Source organism: Trachurus japonicus, chromosome 13, assembly GCF_045865225.1.
Source record: "Trachurus japonicus isolate A0001 chromosome 13, Traja_1.0".
In the NCBI taxonomy this organism is placed as follows: Eukaryota; Metazoa; Chordata; class Actinopteri; order Carangiformes; family Carangidae; genus Trachurus; species Trachurus japonicus.
Window position 1 is genome coordinate 41,227,978 of NC_140919.1, and position 20,211 is coordinate 41,248,188.

General features: G+C 43.1%; 1 protein-coding gene across 1 annotated transcript; it reads left to right on the forward strand.

Annotated features, from left to right (window-relative positions):
- Nucleotides 1-6,165: 6,165 nt before the first annotated feature.
- LOC146976663 (protein NLRC3-like) lies at nt 6,166-14,679 on the forward strand. The gene is made up of 6 exons (XM_085796581.1): nt 6,166-6,389; nt 6,518-8,321; nt 8,434-8,607; nt 8,696-8,869; nt 13,892-13,938; nt 14,077-14,679. Exons 1-6 carry the CDS (start codon nt 6,176-6,178, stop codon nt 14,634-14,636), a joined length of 2,973 nt encoding a protein of 990 aa, XP_085652707.1. The 5' UTR covers nt 6,166-6,175; the 3' UTR covers nt 14,637-14,679.
- Nucleotides 14,680-20,211: the final 5,532 nt, after the last annotated feature.

Here is a 20,211-nt window from a genome sequence, read left to right on the forward strand (position 1 = left end):
GAGGATGCACGAAAATATCCAGAAGCTGATGTCATCTCAAGTTCCAGTTCCAGTTCCAGTTCCAAGTAAACGTGTTATCAGTTCATTAGCCTTCTATAAAAAGTAGGCTACGGTTATGTGGTAGCCTCAGGTAATCTTATCTACAGTCATGCATCTTTTGTGTTCATGTACATATTCAGATACTATAGATTTTGACACACACACACACACACACACACACACACACATGGACTAAAGAGCAACAGGTGAGTCAGTTTTTTCATGAATATATACTGTATATATTTTTTAAACCTTTATGGTTCAGTAGTAGAAATAAACAGCAGTATAAACACCAGTCTCTCTACTCAGATTACAGATGTCACCCACCCCCACCCCCCCACCCTCCTCTTCCTCCACTTCCTATTTAAAGTTTACTTCCACTTTGACCACGCGGTTATGTTGCAGTTAATTTCCTTGTGTGAAGGTAAGGTGAACAGTCTGAATGTTTTCCTCGGTAACACCTGTCGTTACCTGAGTTCTCTGCCCTTCAACTTGTTGTTGTGTTGTTGTAGAAAGTAGAGAGTAGTAGAGTAGAGTAGAGTAGAGGATCGTTGTTGTGTTATTATAATGTTACTGTAGCTGAGTCAGAGCTGTAACTGTAAAGTCTGGACAGACAGAACCGTGTCCACCATGTTGTGTGGATGTTGTCTGTAGAAGTGCTGGAATAAGAGCAGAAGCTGTTACTACATCACTGATCAATACTGATTATTACTGCCTATCACTGAATAATACTGACAGTTTTCTTTATTGATGATTGATTTTCCAGTGTTAAACAATGTTCAGCATCAGGTACTTCGCAGTAACTGAGTACATTTAGTGCAGTACAGTTGTGAGGTACTTGTACTCTCCTTGAGTATTCCCTTGTTGTGCTACTTCCTGCTTGTACTGCAGCTCATGTACCTGACAGGTGAAGCTACTGGTCACTTTCCAGCTGCAGGTTGTAGATTAAAAACACCTGATGAGCTCATAAAGACACGTGTAGGAGCCGCATTTAAGTTTCCTTAATTTATTTACATTCTTTGTTTGATTATGTGTTTGTTTATTAACCTGTTTTTTTTTTTCTGTGAGCTCCTCCCTCCTCAGGTGGTGAGGGCAGGACCTACCAAGGTTTCAAATGGGCTGGGGGATGGCACAATCAATGGCAAAACTGTCATTGACCGCAGCCAGGCGCGGCATAGCCTTTACATTGTTGATTCATAATTAATACATTTTTTTGTTTATAATAAAGAAGTCATCTTCTAATGCTACTCACTCTCCTGACCTTTCGTTTTTGCGTGCGCTCCTGCGCGTCAAGCACTTTGTCCTTTTTTTAGTAGCGGCCACAGGAAAATAGGAAAAATAAAGGAAGGAATAAGATTAATGATGAAACCACAGCATGTTTGTCCTGTGACTCTGTAGGTTACATCAGCTCACTGACTCATTAGAATGAATGAGAAGAGGAGCAGCTGGACACTGTCTCTGTGTCCTCACCATTCATGTCTGTGGTTACACACAGCAAACACTCTGGGTTATTGATTATTGGACAGAAATCAATAAATCATCAATATTGTTGTGCAACAGCTGTTCAATCAACATTTTTCAAGCAGAAATTTTCAGTTTTCAGCCTCAAAAACCGTTTTCTGTTTTCTGTTTGATTTGACTGAAAACTGAATATGTTTGCGTCTTTGATTGTTGCTGTGACAAAACGAGACATTTGAAGATGTGGCCTCAGACTGAGAGCAACTTCAACGCATCATTTGTCTGTATGTTTGTGACATTTGATGGAGCAGACGATGAATGGATCAACAGAGACAATAAGTGTCAGTGACTCAGATCACTGCTCCATTATTTTCTCACTCAAAGCTCAGTGTGTGTTGTGTTCAAGGCCAAAGCAGCAGCACAAACCCCAGTCGGCTGGACCTGAACTTCGACCTGGATCCAGCTGTGTGTCTAACATCTCCATGGATCGTCCTATTTACTTCAGTCGATCTGTTGATGGAAGGTCAGATTTTAAAACAGTCAGAACAGTCAGTCAGTTCTTGTGTTTATTAAAAGATTGAAGATATTTTTCATCAGTTTTTCTCCAACATGCACAGTTATCAGTTGTGTTGTTGTTGTTTCAGGATCCAGCAGCAGAGACCAGACTCTCCTGAACCCAGCTGTCTGTCTTTAAAGAGCGACGGGTCAAAGAACTTTTATGTTACCTTTAAAGGGGGAAGTGGATCAGCTGATCAGACGTAAGCTGTAACTGACAGTCAGACTCAGGTTATTGTAGAAAAGAACCAGTTTGTACGACATGTTGTAGGACCAAGTCTGAAACCAAAGTGTCTCTGTCTGTTGTGAATGGACGTTCACAACAGACAGGGGGCAGACAGACAGGGGACATAAGTCCATCTTGTATTATCTCTCTGTACTGATGTTGACTTGACACTGATTCCTCCACAGAGTGGACCAGGAGAGCTCAGAGGTTCCCAGTGGTCAGTCTGCCCAGCAGCATCAAACACACCTGGACTGGATATTTATGGTGAGTACATGTCCAACAGCTGCTGTTACATCTGTTGTGTTCACCATCATCTCCATGCTGCACTTTGACACCAGTGGATTGTCAGTCTGTCCAACATGGATCTGATGTTTGGCTCCATGGTTTTAGTTTGATGCTGTCACTCATAGAGTTTCTGTTCCAGCTGCTGGAGGAAAACATGGTGACTTTTGTCATGAACGAGCTGAAGAAGATCCACAAGGCTCTGAGTCCAGATTACCCAGAATGCTCAGGGAGTCAGAGGGAGGATGAGGAGGTGTTGGATGGTGAGGATGAAGAGCAGAGGAGGAGCAGCAGAGAGGCATTTGTGAAGATCACAATAAACTTCCTGAGGAGGATGAAGCAGGAGGAGCTGGCTGAGCGTCTGCAGAGCAGTAAGAGGATTTCTCTAAAGATTCAACATGATGGACAAATGAGACGTTCACGGACATCAACACATGGAGGAAACATGTTCATGTAGTCTTTATTTAGAGGAATTAAAATGTATGTATATATTTATATATATATATATTTATATTAAAATGTTATATAAGTAACTTAGTTTAATGTCCCACGTTCTCAACAACATACATGTGGCTCAATGCCGGCTTGCTCTACTCTGTTATATGGTACGGTAAGCTGACTACAAACCAGTACTGCCGCCTAGCGGTCAACCATGTAATAACATCCAATCATAACACCCCCTAACGACAGGAACGCCCATTTGTGTCCGCAGCCGGATGATATTGCTTTTGTGACAAGTGCAACATCCACTTGTGCTTTGTCCCACACCGAAACTGCTTCAAGGCTGCTCATCGAAAATGAGGATACATGAAAATATCATCTCAAGTTCCAGTTCCAGTTCCAGTTCCAAGTAAATGTCACGTGGCGAGGTTTGATTTGAATTAAAAATAAACTAAAATAATAATTTAGTTTAAAAGTGGATGTTGCCGACAACGCCACCTAGGTTGAAGAGCCTAGGACTCTATAAAAGACACAGGTTCTTTTTAAAATCAGGTTGAGCAGAGTTAAAAACCACAATAAAATGAGAAGTTCACCCAGATTTATTACAGAAAACAGTCCAAAGTTTCTCTTTTCCGGGTTCAGACACTCCTGGATGGCTCCTCTCAGGCCCAGGTGTCAGATCCCCAACTCCGGCCGTCCTTCCTCGTCCATGGTCGACACTCTTCCCCTTGGGTCCGGGACTCGATCCGCCGGTTAATACAGAAAACACAGCCACCAGTTCTCCGAACACACCAGCACACACTTCTACCCTTTTCCCCCTGGCCCCGCAGCTGGTCCCCTCTGTGTCTGCTGCCCAATATGGGAAAAACAACACTCACGCTTTTCCTGGGTGAAAACGTCCCGTTATTCACCCAGGCTGGAGTCGTTGCGCCAAACAGACACAGGCCGCTGCACTTCAGGTAAGGTAGATGTGTCCCGCTGGTGGTCCCCTGGCCATCTGGCTGGTCCTCTACCCACGACGTCTGTTCTGGTTGCGGACCCACGCCGCTCGCCTCTTCCTCATGTTGACCCGGAAGAAGCGGGTCAACTTCATTCCTGCACCGACCTGCGCCGCAGCCTCGTAGTACCTTCTCCACACATCGTGTCGCCTCGGACGTCACTAAAACCTGGATGTCAGTTGCCTGTTGCTACTCTCTCTCTCTCTCTGCTGCGTGCCTCCTTCTCTCTGCTGCATGTCTGTCTGCTGCCGCCTAAATACCTGTCTGTCACACCTGTGACTCGTTGAACTGATTAGTCAGTTGGTTGCGGGTAGTTCAGGGTCAGTTCGTAAAAAAGAAACATGTAATCCAACATAATCAAAACCTATAAAAACATAACACAACATGCAAAACAGCGGTATTTCATAACTTAACAAAAGATAAAGAAAACATGCAATAAAAACTGACCCCGTCACATTAACGTGTTATCAGTTCATTAGCCTTCTATAAAAAGTAGGCTACGGTTATGTGTTGAAAGTTCAATTGGGGTTTACTTAAGGAAAAGCTGATTTTTTTTCCAGGTAATCTACAGTCATGCATCTTTTGTGTTCATGTACATATTCAGATACTATAGATTTTGACACACACACGCACGCACGCACACACACACACACACACGGACCAAAGAACAGTTTTTTCATGTATCATCAGTCACCAGTCCCCCCCCCCCCCTTCTTCTACCTCTTGCTCTTCCTCCTCTTCCTCCACATCCTGTTTAAAGTTTACTTTCACTTTGACCACGTGGTTGCGTTGCAGTTAATTTCCTCGTGTGAAGGTAAGGTGAACAGTCTGAATGTTTTCCTCGGTAACTCCTGTTGTTACCTGAGTTCTCTGCCCTTCAACTTGTTGTTGTGTTGTTGTTGTGTTATTATAATGTTACTGTATCTGAGTCAGAGCTGTAACTGTAAAGTCTGTGTCCTCACCATTCATGTCTGTGGTTACACACAGCAAACACTCTGGGTTATTGATTATTGGACACAAATCAATAAATCATAAATATTGTTGTGCAACAGTTGTTCAATCAACATTTTTCCAGCAGAAATGTTCAATTTCAGCCACAAAAACTGAAGATTTCCTTGTTTTCTCTGTTTGAATTGACTGAAAACTGAATATGTTTGTCTCTTTGATTGTTGCTGTGACAAAACGAGACATTTGAAGATGTGGCCTCAGACTGAGAGGAACTTCAATGCATCATTTGTCTGTATGTTTGTGACATTTGATGGAGCAGACGATGAATGGATCAACAGAGACAATAAGTGTCAGTGACTCAGATCACTGCTCCATTATTTTCTCACTCAAAGCTCTGTGTGTGTTGTGTTCAAGGCCAAAGCAGCAGCACAAACCCCAGTCGGCTGGACCTGAACTTCGACCTGGATCCAGCTGTGTGTCTAACATCTCCATGGATCGTCCTATTTACTTCAGTCGATCTGTTGATGGAAGGTCAGAATTTAAAACAGTCAGAACAGTCAGTCAGTTGTTGTATTTATTAAAAGATTGAAGATATTTTTCATCAGTTTTTCTCCAACATGCACAGTTATCAGTTGTGTTGTTGTTGTTTCAGGATCCAGCAGCAGAGACCAGACTCTCCTGAACCCAGCTGTCTGTCTTTAAAGAGCGACGGGTCAAAGAACTTTTATATTACCTTTAAAGGGGGAAGTGGATCAGCTGATCAGACGTAAGCTGTAACTGACAGTCAGACTCAGGTTATTGTAGAAAAGAACCAGTTTGTACGACATGTTGTAGGACCAAGTCTGAAACCAAAGTGTCTCTGTCTGTTGTGAATGGACGTTCACAACAGACAGGGGGCAGACAGACAGGGGACATAAGTCCATCTTGTATTATCTCTCTGTACTGATGTTGACTTGACACTGATTCCTCCACAGAGTGGACCAGGAGAGCTCAGAGGTTCCCAGTGGTCAGTCTGCCCAGCAGCATCAAACACACCTGGACTCCATATTTATGGTGAGGTCATGTCCAACAGCTGCTGTTACATCTGTTGTGTTCACCATCATCTCCATGCTACACTTTGACACCAGTGGATTGTCAGTCTGTCCAACTTGGATCTGATGTTTGGCTCCATGGTTTTAGTTTGATGCTGTCACTCATACAGTTTCTGTTCCAGCTTCTGGAGGAAAACATGGTCACTTTTGTCAAGAACGAGCTAAAGAAGATGCACAAGGCTTTGAGTCCAGATTACCCAGAATGCTCAGGGAGTCAGAGGGAGGATGAGGAGGTGTTGGATGGTGAGGATGAAGAGCAGAGGAGGAGCAGCAGAGAGGCATTTGTGAAGATCACAGTGAACTTCCTGAGGAGGATGAAGCAGGAGGAGCTGGCTGAGCGTCTGCAGAGCAGTAAGAGAGACAAATGAGACATTCATGGACATCAACACATGGAGGAAACATGTTCATGTAGTCTTTATTTAGAGGAATTAAAATGTTATATTTTCTTTATGAATTTTACTGTGTTTTTGTTTATTCAGGAACTCCTGGTCCAGTTTGTGGACGTAAACTCAAATCTGTCCTGAAGAAGAAGTTCCAGTGTGTGTTTGAGGGGATCTCTAAAGCAGGAAACCCAACCCTTCTGAACCAGATCTACACAGAGCTCTACATCACAGAGGGAGGGGCTGGAGGGGTCAATGATGAACATGAGGTCAGACAGATTGAAACAGCATCCAGGAAACCAGACAGACCAGAAACAACCATCAGACAAGAAGACATCTTTAAAGCCCCACCTGGAAGAGACCGACCAATCAGAAGAGTGATGACAAAGGGAGTGGCTGGCATTGGGAAAACTGTCTTAACACAGAAGTTCACACTGGACTGGGCTGAAGACAAAGACAACCAGGACATACACTTCACATTTCCCTTCACCTTCAGAGAGCTGAATGTGCTGAAAGAGAAAAAGTTCAGCTTGGTGGAACTTGTTCATCACTTCTTCTCTGAAACCAGAGAAGCAGGAATCTGCAGGTTTGATCAGTTACAGGTCGTCTTCATCTTTGATGGTCTGGACGAGTGTCGACTTCCTCTGGACTTCCACAACACTGAGATCCTGACTGATGTGACAGAGTCCACCTCAGTGGATGTGCTGCTGACCAACCTCATCAGGGGGAAACTGCTTCCCTCTGCTCGCCTCTGGATAACCACACGACCTGCAGCAGCCAATCAGATCCCTCCTGAGTGTATTGACATGGTGACAGAGGTCAGAGGGTTCACTGACCCACAGAAGGAGGAGTACTTCAGGAAGAGGTTCAGAGATGGGCAGCAGGCCAGAAAGATCATCTCCCACATCAAGACATCACGAAGCCTCCACATAATGTGCCACATCCCAGTCTTCTGCTGGATCACTGCTACAGTTCTGGAGGAGCTGTTGAAGACCAGAGAGGGAGGAGAGCTGCCCAAGACCCTGACTGAGATGTACATCCACTACCTGGTGGTTCATCTAAAACTGAAGAAGGTCAAGTATGATGGAGGAGCTGAGACAGATCCACACTGGAGTCCAGAGAGCAGGAAGATGATTGAGTCTCTGGGAAAACTGGCTTTTGAGCAACTGCAGAAAGGAAACCTGATCTTCTATGAATCAGACCTGACAGAGTGTGGCATCGATATCAGAGCAGCCTCAGTGTACTCAGGAGTGTTCACACAGATCTTTAAAGAGGAGAGAGGCCTGTACCAGGACACAGTGTTCTGCTTCGTCCATCTGAGTGTTCAGGAGTTTCTGGCTGCTCTTCATGTCCATCTGACCTTCATCAACTCTGGACTCAACCTGATGTCACAACAACAAACAACCTCCAAGAAGACTGAAACAACAGGAGTCAAATCTGCAGAGACAAACTTCTACCAGAGCGCTGTGGACGAGGCCTTACAGAGTCCAAATGGACACCTGGACTTGTTCCTCCGCTTCCTCCTGGGTCTTTCACTCAAGACCAATCAGAATCTCCTACTAGGTCTGATGACAAAGACAGGAAGTGACTCACAGTCCAATCAGGAAACAGTCCAGTACATCAAGAAGAAGATTGTAGAGATTCCCTCTGCAGAGAAAAGCATCAACCTGTTCCACTGTCTGAATGAACTGAATGATCGTTCTTTAGAGGAGGAGATCCAACACTCCCTGAGATCAGGACGTCTCTCCACAGATAAACTGTCTCCTGCTCAATGGTCGGCTCTGGTCTTCATCTTACTGTCATCAGTAGAAGATCTGGACGAGTTTGACCTGAAGAAATACTCTGCTTCAGAGGAAGCTCTTCTGAGGCTGCTGCCAGTGGTCAAAGCCTCTAACAAAGCTCTGTAAGTGTAGAGAGAGTTGGATTTATTCATCATTATATAAAACCCTTCTGTCTTTCAACATAACAGATAATAAACTCCTTTCTTCTTTAATTCCTCATGATCATCTCTTCAGACTGAGCAGCTGTAACCTCTCAGAGAGAAGCTGTGAAGCTCTGTCCTCAGTCCTCAGCTCCCAGTCCTCTAGTCTGAGACACCTGGACCTGAGTAACAACAACATGCAGGACTCAGGAGTGAAGCTGCTGTTTGGTGGACTGGAGAGTCCACACTGTAGACTGGAGACTCTCAGGTGAGGATCCATCCAGCTGTTTATCTGATGACACTTGAACACAGCAGCAGGTGTTGACAGAGGGTTCCTGTGTGTTGTGTGTGTTCAGTCTGTCAGGATGTCTGGTCACAGAGGAGGGCTGTGCTTCTCTGGCCTCAGCTCTGAGCTCCAACCCCTCCCATCTGAGAGAGCTGGACCTGAGCTACAATCATCCAGGAGCCTCAGGAGTGAAGCTGCTGTCTGCTGGACTGGAGGATCCAGACTGGAGACTGGACTTTCTCAGGTAATAATAATAATAACAATAATAACAACAACAACAACAACAATAATAATAACAGACTTTTATTTAAAGAGCACCTTTCATGTCCAAATGCACCGCAAAGTGCTTGAACAAAGTGTGACAGTTGAGGTTCCTGTCACTATGCCTCCAATTGATCATGTGCCCTGGCTACTTGGCCAAAGGGATGTCCCTTTGGGTGACTGGCAAGCGCACGTGACCCGGGAGGTGTGGGTTCAATCCCCGCCCGGGCCCTCTTCACCTTGCCACATTCTGGCGTTGTTGGCAGGATCCATGTAGCACTAGGGGTGGGTCCATGGATTCTTAATCCATGTAGTGGATCCATCCTGTGGCAGCCTGCGCGGAAGCACGAGGACGTGCTTGTGAAAAGAGGGGGAGAGATGTGACAGTGGTGGTCAATGTGTGGGTTCAATCCCCGCCCGGGCCCTCTTCACCTTGCCACAAAAGCAATATCAGAAACAACAAAACAACAGTTAAAATTAACACATCAATTTAAACAACATCAACAAAACAAAACAATAACAGTGATAAAAAAAAAAATCAACCCGTATTAAAAGCCAAATTAAAAAGATAGGTTTTCAATTTCTTTTTAAAAATAGCTTAGGAGTCTGCTATTCTCAGATCTAAAGGGAGAGTGTTCCATAATTTAGGGCCATTAAAACAAAAAGCAGCTTCACCAGTTCTCTTGTGGGACATCTTGGGAACAACTAGAAGACGGGCAGTGGAGGATCTGAGAGTTCTTGTTGGGGCATAAGAATTAAGGCAATCGCTGATATAAGATGATGCTAAGTTATTTAAGGCTTTATAAGTTAGTAAAAGAACTTTAAAATCAATACTATAAGAAACAAGCAACCAGTGCAATGATGCAAGCTGAGGACTAATGTGATATCTTTTTTTTGTATTAGTTAAATTCTTGGCTGCAGCGTTCTGAATAACTTGTAGATTCTTTAGTGATTTTCTAGGGAGACCAGTAAAAAAGGAATTGCAGTAGTCCAAATGGCTAGTGATAAAAGCATGTACAAGTGTTTCAGCATCATCCTGACTTAATTCATTGAGTGCCAACCACGTAATTTTACGTTTTTCGTTCCCATGCGTTGAGTGCCAAAAACATAATTTTACAGTTTTTTTAAAATTATGAAAATAGACACTTTAACACACCTTATGTGTAACTTTGGGGACTCTACGACGAGCAGAACTGAAATAGATGACGATCAAAAACTCATGACAGCTCACGATCTGGAAGTTTTTATCATAACTGGGCTTTTGCAAACCGAGTTATGCATGTGGATGCAGCGCAGCCACTCCCTGCTTCCACCCGTGAGCCTCCAGCAGCTCGGAGCCGAAACAGGAAGCTCTCAGCCGACAGTCCCGCCCGGTCTTCATCTTGAGCAACACCGTGTCCTCCCGCGGTAAAATGTGATGGTCTCTTGGCCAAAGCAGACCGGCATCACCGACCCGTACCACAGAAGGACCGCGACCACCGGTGGGGCCGGTGTTCCCGACCTGCTGTGGCCCAGAGACCATCACATTCCGCGGCGAGAGGCTGTGACACGGCACGGTGCATCTGTGTTATTGTTGATTAGTGGCGCCACCCCCCCCGCCCCCGATGGTGATTTTGTGAATAGAACAACAATTGTTGTATATATTTATCTTACACAAGCCCTTTGATCCAGAAATGCAAGTGTCAGAAGAGCGACAGACACAAACAGAGCACCTTTCATAAAAGACGCTGTATCTCCTTTTCTAGAAAAAAAGCAGGGATTTTGGTGAAAACCAGTCATGTTTAGCTTGAGGCTCTACAAAAATAGTCAAAAATGGTTTAAATCGCTGGTACACTTGAATAAAACTTTGGAAAGGAGCGCGGCACTCAATGAGTTAAAAAATGTCTAATTTTTGCAATGTTTCTAAGGTAAAAAAAAAGATATTTTTGCAACTCTGTTAAATTGGCAAATACAATTAAGATCTGTTTTCTGCTCGTTTAGTTAAAAAAAAAGTTCATCCTGTAAAACAGGAAAAATAGACTGTTTAACACACCAGGGTCTCCTGATGAAACAGAGATATACATATAACTGCATATCATCTGCAATGATTATGTACATTATGAATACTAAGGGAGCATATATAAAGAAAAGAGGATCAGAGCAAGGATGGTCCCCTGAGGTACACCATACTCAATATCAAACAATATCAAACGTCTGTGAAACAGAATCACCTAGGCTAACAAAGATGACAGAGGACAGCAACATTATTCCAATCAGCTGTGATTCTTAAGTCATTAACTACTTTTAATAAGGCAGTTTCTGTACTGTGGTTAGTGCAATAGCCAGATTGAAATCCAATAAATGATTAAGATGACTAAATATTTGATTAAAAACAATTTCCTATGACAGTTTATCGATAAAAGGAAGATTTGAAATAGGCCTGTAATTGGTCGCTAGTGTCGAGGTCAGGTTTCTTGAGCAAAGGTTTCACCGTGGCTGTTTTAAAAGCAGCAGGGAAAATACCAGACTGTAGAGAAGTGTTGACAATTCTGGTAGTGTCATTAGAGAGGCACAAAAGACTGGATTTAAAAAGTTTAGTTGGAATAGGGTCTAGTGAGCATGTGGATGACTTCACTGTGGTTACAGTGGCATTCATTTCACAATGTGACTAAATTAAAGGATGTCATAGATGGAGGCTCGCTAACAGGTAGATCACAGGTGGTTGTTGAATCTATGCCTAAAATATAAATGTTTCCCTTAAACAATAGTGCAAATTCTTACTTTCTGAGTTTTGATCATTTAAAGCCCTAATATGTAACTTATTTGGCTTTTTATTAGCAAAAATCAAATATTGCTTTCATAAATACATATTTCACTTAAGTCGAATCACACCCACATACAAATGAAAGCTTTCTCGTACCTTAGAATGAGTTGTTACAAGTTGTTACAAATACATAAAGGGGGGGGGGGGGGGGGGGGGGGGCTGTTTTTATTTATTTAGCGAATGCAAAGTCTTTCAGCCAAGCAGTTGCCTCCTGATTTGCTGTGTGGAGGGTGACCAGTCCTCCTCTCAGTCGTTGGAGAGGGCAAGCTTCAATGATGTGTTCCATGGTCTGCTCCTCTCCACAAGTGGGCTAGGGCCACTGCCCCATCTGTGAAGGCTGGCCAAGCACGAGCCATGTCCAGTCCTGAACCTGTTGAGGGTTGACCACTGTCTCCCTGGGAGGTCGGTGCCGGGGACCTGTTGAGTAGGGTCTGACACCAGGTGTTTATTAGGGACCTCCTTGGATGCCCATTCCTTTTTCCAGGCTGATTGGCTGGTGAAGTCAGCTGGTGGAATGTTCTTCCAGACAGGACGTCTGGATGGGAGTCGAGCAGTGGGTGGGTTAAAGATGTCTTCATGGATTGGTAGATGGGGGGAGTTTTCAACCTTTTGAAGCATCTTTTGAGTGGATGCTACTCGCCGGATGTGTGGGGGTGCGATGTTAGATAGGACGGGGAGCCAGGGGAGTGGTGTTGAGCGTATTGTTTCGGTAATGATTCGCATGGTTGTGTTAAGCTGGGTGTCCACGTGGTGTGTGTGGGATGACCTGGACCATACAGGGGCACAATATTTTGCTGCTGAATATGCAAGGGCCAGTGATGAGGTCCGAAGTGTGGACGTTGAAGCGCCCCATTTTGCACCAACAAGCTTGCTGCGCAAGTTGTTCCTGGACTTCACCTTGGCTGCCGTTCCTTTTAAGTGATCCTTGAAGGAAAGGGTCCTGTCAAGGGTCACTCCAAGGTAGGTTGGATTTGGGACATGCTTGAGTGGGAGCCCGCTCAGGTGGATGTTAAGTTCTCTGGCAGCTTTTGCGTTGTGGAGATGGAATGCACTGTAAACTGTTTTTGCTGGGCTTGGTTTTAACCTGCCAAGTCTTACAGTACTGGTCCAGTTTGGTGAGGTCTTCTGTGAGCACTTGTTCCAGTTGATCAAAGTCTGGTGCTTGGAGTGCCAGACAGATGTCATCTGCGTAGATGAATTTGCGGGATTCGGTGCTGGTTAGGTCATTAGTGTAGAGGTTAAACAGTGTTGGGGCTAGAACTGAGCCTTGAGGGAGCCCGTTTTTCTGTGTTCTCCATGCGCTGGTGTTCTCTCCAAGGTGAACTCTAAAATTCCGGTTGGTCAAGAGGGTTTTGATGGTTGCTGTTGCCCAGGCAGGGAGCACCTTTGTGAGTTTCAGTAGGAGGCCTCTGTGCCAGCTGTCGTGCTTTCCTGGCGATGTCTGCATTCTTTTTGGTGAGATTCTCATTAAAGGAATAGTTCACTCAAAATTGAAATTTCACTCATTATCTACTCACCCTCATGTCGACTAAGGGCTGGGAGAAGTTTCAGAGTTATCTGTGGCTTCTCTGAGTTACAGGGGGTCTCGGCGTAGCAGTGCATGTCAATATAACGGTTGCAAATGGATACCAACTGTCTTCGTAACAAAAAGACACACCAAAAAACATCCAAATACCTCCATAGTATGTAATGTCCGTCTTGTATATTTCAAGCTTGTTTGTAACGGAAGCTCCTCTTTCTGGTCCCTCCAAATGCGCCGGCGTCAGTATCACAAGTGTGACATCCAGATGTCATCACTGTCCAGAGGCCTGGAGCTGTCAATCAGAATAAAATTAGTGTAGTGAACAGTGTAATAATCAGTGTTGTGGCTGAATGTGTGTGTGATCAAACAGCTGTTTTCAGACTGTCTTCTTCTTCTTCTCCTCCTCCTCCTCCTCCTTTCTTGGTGCATTGTGGGATATCTGGGCTGGTCAGCTCCACCTGTTGTGTCTTCATCTTATTTGCTGTGATGTGTGTTTGTGCAGTTTGAGAGTCAGAGAGTGAGAGACTCCAGCTCCTTCTTCTCTGTGCTCAATGCTCATCCATACATACAAGCCTCCATGTGAACACAGTGATAAAACAGTGTGTGTGTGAGAGCCATGTAATGTCCTTGTGTGCATGCTGACAGAGAAGGTGCTGCTCTGACCCCCCTCCTCCTTTCAGGGTGGAGCCTGCTGGAGTCCCATGGTTGACACCAGGTCTGAGGAAGTGTAAGTCTGTTTTTACTTTGAGCAGCACATTCAACCATCTTCACACTGTCACATCACTGACCTCATGAGTCTTCATCAAACTGTCAATAACTGATCACATGATCAATAACTGCAGCTGTGTCTTGTTCTCTCCATCAGATTCCTGTCCACTCACAATCGACACAAACACAGTGAACACAAAGATCAAACTGTCTGACAACAACAGGAAGGTGACATGGGTGGAGGAGCATCAGTCATATCCTGATCATCCAGACAGATTTGACCACTGGCCTCAGCTGCTGTGTTCAACTGGTCTGACTGGTCGCTGCTACTGGGAGGTCGAGTGGAGAGGATGGGTTCTTATATCAGTGAGTTACAGAGGAATCAGAAGGAAAGGAAACAGTGATGACTGTGTCTTTGGACTGAACGATCAGTCCTGGATTCTGAGATGCTCTGATGATGATCGTTACTACGTGTGGCACAATAACAGATCGATACCTATCACCTCCTCCTCCTCCTCCTCCTCCTCCTCCTCCTCCTCTGTCTCTAACAGAGTAGCAGTGTATGTGGACTGTCCTGCTGGCTCTCTGTCCTTCTACAGAGTCTCCTCTGACTCACTGATCCACATCTACACCTTCAACACCACCTTCACTCAACCTCTCTATCCTGGGTTTGGATTCTTTAGGCCCAGCCCTGGTTCCTCAGTGAGTCTGTGTTGAGTGAATCAGAGTCTCCTCCTGTCACAGAAACCTTCTCACTGTTGAACAGACAGTTCAGTCTCTACATGTCTGTCACCAGCAGTGTTGTGCAAGTTACTGAAAAATAGTAACTAGTTACAGTTACTAGTTACTTCATTTAAAAAGTAACTCAGTTACTGAAAAAGTAATGCGTTACTGAGAAAGTAACTTTTTCGTTAGGCTACTTTAAAATTTTTTTTTTTTTTTTTCCAATGCTCCCACTAAATAAAGGTTGATTGAATAGGCTTTATGCACAGCTCCCCTACTTCCTGAACTTAAACCAGCCCCTTTATTTCCTGTCTTACATTATTGGACAAACTGATTAATCCAGGTGTGTCTCTGACTCTGACCTCAGTAATGGTCAGACACCTGGAATCAGGAGCAGTGGAGCTGTGCATAAAGCCTTTTCCCCTCTAACCGTCATTTCTGTAGCCCTGTCCTGAGGCAGCTGATGTGTGGCCGGAACCACCTTGCGTTTCATTCAACCGAACTGTAGTAACGCGCCACTTCACATTCTCAGTAACGGCAACGGCGTTGTAACGATGGGAAAAGTAATTAATTAGATTACGTACTCGTTACTGAAAAATATAACGCCGTTAGTAACGCCGTTATAACCAACACTGGTCACCAGTGCTTAATTTGTAAATCATGAGGTGCCGGAACGCAAAGTACATATGACAGCTCAGGGATGACGAGACGGGCACAGGTCCCAGAACGTATACGGCGCACGGTGGGTGGGTCGGGCGGTGGCGGAGCTGCCCAGTGGGCATGCTGGGACAGGCGCATGACGTCTGTCCGACTACCCGTTTCTCCGACCATACATTTCTTTATTTTTGCGTCCATTAGTCCAACCTCCCACTTCTCCGACTTAAGTAGCCCTAACCCTTAACCTTACCCTAAACCTAACCTTAACACTGTAGAATGGGTAGTCGGAGAAATGAGCCGTCGGACTTTTGGGCAGTCGGACTGACGTATGCTCCCCTGCTGGGACTTATAAGCCTCAATTTCTCTAACTTGTAAAAAACAAAACAACAACAAAAAAGCTTATAGTAAATCACACAAATCTTCTAGTATTATTCAAAGATTGGCACGGCGGCCTATTAAAAGACAGTATGCTCAGCTCAGTTGTGCAGCCAAAACCTGAATTTTCCATAAGAAGCCAGGGGTAATAAGTCTGCTTCACCTTGAACTGAGCTGCTGTCCAAACACTTGTGCATCCCATCCCTGACCTGTCGCTGTCCGCTCACTGCGCTCTCCTCTTCTTCTGAATCTCCGTGCTGTCAGCGGGCTGATGCAACAGGCTGATGCAACAGGCTGATGCAACAGGCTGATGCCAGGGTCCCCGCCTGTTGCTGCGGCCAGTGTTTCCCCTACATTCATTTATTCGTTTCAAATAAATTACGTCCGCCACGAATAGATTTTCCGGCAATATCGTTCTGTTCATTCATCTCCGCATAACGCTCTTTCGCCGTTATTGGCACACAAGCACGCACGCACGCACACACACAAACACACACACACACACAGAGAGGGAGGGAGAGAGACAGAGAGAATGGCGAGTGCAGCAGTGCGCGCGCGGTAAAAACGAAACTATACGGCCCGATCAGTGCGTCAATTTCAACAGATCTCCGACTCTTTCAAATGACGTTAAATCTTAATAAACAACATGGAATTATTGGGATTTGTTCTGTAAATTAATATATGCATATTATTATTTTATTTTAAACATTTTTAACCCTTAAACAGGCAGGAGTGGAAAATAAGTTGCAAAAAATAATTTAATGTTATCACTCATCTCTTTAGGCCCTAAGAAAAATATTTCAAAATTCAAAATATATATATATTAAATATTTTGGATTTTATGAGTTGTATCTCCCGGGATACGTTGCCCTATTAAGGTATAAAAAGAGCCCAAATGATAAACATATTAATGCTCATTTTGATGAAGATAAGTTATACATTGTTATATTCCTTGGTCATTTACATTACACATAGACCTTTTAAAGTTGATTTTATTAATTTTTTCCAATCCAACTTTGTAATCTCATTAGAAAGCAGTCTCATAAAGAAGTGACACGCCGCTGCTGCTACTCCATAAAAAAATCCTAGTGGAAACACTGTTTTATAGTGAAGACAGGCAACAAACTTTTGTATGTTTCTAAGTCTGCATAAGGGAGAAATTAAAAAATTATATTTTTGCATTTACCTTTAGAGAGACAGAATTTTATGTTTGTATTTCGCACTAATCTTAAATTAACTCATAATAACATTGTATTCTAACATTTTGCACATGGGAATGGCAGAAGATGGCAAAATACTTGCTTGTTTTGTGCACATAGTTAGGAAAAGACTGAAAAACAAAAAGAGGTCTTGTGGGCTGCCTGACTCAGGTGTTTTATGTTTGTGTCTTAGATAATGTCTTTTTCGCTGTAGTTTCAGCCTCAGCAAGGTAGGGATCTACTTGTTAAAAACAGAATTGTTATAATTGTTATAAGCTAAGAGATATGATTTTGAGTTGTGCATTTTGAGCCAAAAGTATAAAGGCCCCAAGTCAAAAGCTTTCAAAACTTCTATGTATAGGAAATAATAAAAACGAACTAGTGAGATTGATAAATCTGTGCAGGAGTGTTTTGCTTCACAAAGAAAGAATAAAAACACTCTCTCCAACTTTTGCAGTCCAATTGGCTTTATGCACAGTTCCACTACTTCCTGAAATAAGCCAGCTCCTTTATTTCCTGTCTTACATTATTGGACCCACTGATTAATACAGGTGTGTCTGACCATTGTTGTGAGGTCAGACACACCTGGATTAATTAGTGGGTCCAATAATGTAAGACAGGAAATAAACGAGCTGGCTTATGGAACTGTGCATAAAGTCCATTTGCAGTCAAATTGTTTTTCATCAACAAAAATTTGTCACACAGATCTTCATTGGGTACCCCCACATCCTTTCTTTTCCCATAAAATGACCTAGCCGAGATGCCCTGCTTGAAAATAAATATATTTATTTAAGTAAAATACAGTTATACTGTTGTAATGGGCAAAGCTGTGCATGATAATATCTGATACTGCAGTAATTATTAGCATGCCTTCCAGTTTGAAACAACATTTTGAATAATGAACATTGACCAAATTTCTACCCCTAATCTGGCAACGTATCTCATGGGATACATACATTTCAAAAGCTGCTAAGTAACACCACAAACACAGTTGGAACATTTTTTCTTCATGAGAATGTTTAGACAACTGTTCTAATTCATTTTAGGAATTTATACTGTTGTTTTATTGAAAATAAGTATGACTAATATATGATTAGTTCCACGGAAGGAAGCAGGTTCTCCACCACTGGCAGCCATGATGTTTTCAGATCAGGCTGACGAAACGATGAAAGATAGCCTGAACCAAATCATATCATCTAGATGCTAATACCAGACAAGACTTTTGATAAATGCAAACTTAATTAGTGAAAACCTCCCAGCACACCCCCTACAGGATGTTAAAGTGGGTGTATCTCCTGGTGCACGTTGGCTGTTAATGAGAGGTACCGTATCTGCCCAAATAAAGTAAGTAACCCCAGCAGCAATAAACAACAAGTAAGAGTAAAAAATAGAATATAAAAAGAGACAGGTATAGAGGTATAGAGGAGTGTTATTATCAAGACTTATACCATGGTCTGGATGAATCCTCGATTCTGATTGGCTGCTGGGTGTCCATTAAAAAGTGATAATGGACACCCATAAAGATGTTCCGGTAAAATAGCCTGATTACGTTCTAAATATTACTGCGCTGGCTCAAACGCTTGTTGGTAACCACGGCAACGGACACTCGGACCAAAACAACTTTTTTTCAGCGCATCACGGCACTGGAGTCTGTAAACACACCAGCGGTAAGAAGTGCACTGGACCTCTGAAAAACTTTGTGTCACGTAACATTTAAGCCGTCACCTCACCTCCCTTCACTGATCAACTATCAGGCTGTGGCAGAGTCACTGGCTGTAACGTTAGGCTGCGGTCACAGCGGGTCCCTCTTTTTTTTTTTTTTTTTTATCGCCGACGAGAGTTATTAAATAGTCCGCTCGGCTCAGCCGCTTAAAGACGTATGATTTTAACGGTAAAAACAACATTTTAATGGTAAAAACAACATTAAATTACAAGTAATTGATTTAATATGTATTTATCTCGTAAGTGACCATGGTATAAGCGGGATAATGCCCTTCGAGGTGTCTGATTATCAGAAATTAATGGACTTAATGGACCGTCGGACGGTTCACGCCTCCGCGTCGTCCATTAATTTCTGATAATGGACACCTCGTCGGGCATTATCCCTTACTTATGTGTCGGTCCTGATGGATGTCGATAAAGTAAACCAAAACGTAGTAGCTGAGTGAAGAGAAAAATAGTGACTTGTGTAAAAGAGGCAGATGAGCATAATGCAAATAGTGTACGGACAGTAATGATGATTGTTTGCTGATATTGTTATTGTTAAATATTGTTAAACTGAATGTATCTGTCCTGTGAATAATTGGATGTGAAATAAATAAAAAATGTTCATCGGAACCATGTCTGTTTATTTGTCTGCCTTATGGTGTCCGTCTGGTCTCCATCGGTGGCAGTGTAGGGTTTCTTTCTAAGCAAAGATCACTCACTCCCTCACTCTCTCCTTTTATTTTGTTTCCAGCAGCGTCACATTACAAGTCCTTTTTTTTGTTGTTGCATTGATCCAGTTATGTTTTTCTTGTCAACATTTCAACTATTAAATGCTATAGGCTTAGACTGCTGGGGGACACATCTGGTTACATGGAGCCCTCTCCTCTCCTCTCTGCTCCTCTCCTCTCCTCTCCTCTCCTCTCCTCTCCGCTCCGCTCATTTTGAACTGTCATTATCACTATCTGTTGTACTTTGTAGTTTGACCTTTGGTTAGGTTCAGGCAATGAAGAAAGGAGTTGGTTAAGTTTAGTAAAAACACCAGGTAGAGGCTAGACAGGCTGGAAGCATAATGAGAGAGAGAGAGAGAGAGAGAGAAAACTTTATTGATCCCAATGGGCAATTCAGTTTGCAGTTGCACCTTGCCATAGTGAATAAATACATAAATAAACAAACAAAGGACAATACAATACCACAACCAGCATGACGTGAAAAGAGTCTCAGCAACACATTCGAATTGACATTCAACATTTAAGAGCCAGGGGAAATAAGCCAAGATATGGTGTGCCCCCTACACGCACACACACATACACTTAAGCAAGTAAAAAACAATAAAAAAATAAAAAGGAGAAAAGAACCAAACTAACCTTTTTTTTTTGCTTTAAATTTTTTTATTGGCAACCAGGAAGTCAAAAATAATGAATCACAATCAAATTAATCATAATTTACCAATACATTTTTTCAATTTATATAGATTAAAAAGTGTGAGAAAAAGAAAAACAAACAAACAAAAACAAACAGAAACAAAACACCACACAATGAAAAACATCAGACTAAACAAGCATAAAACTAACACAAAAAATATAGATACTAAATCACATAAATTAATTTAGAAGGGAGAAAAAAGGAAGAAA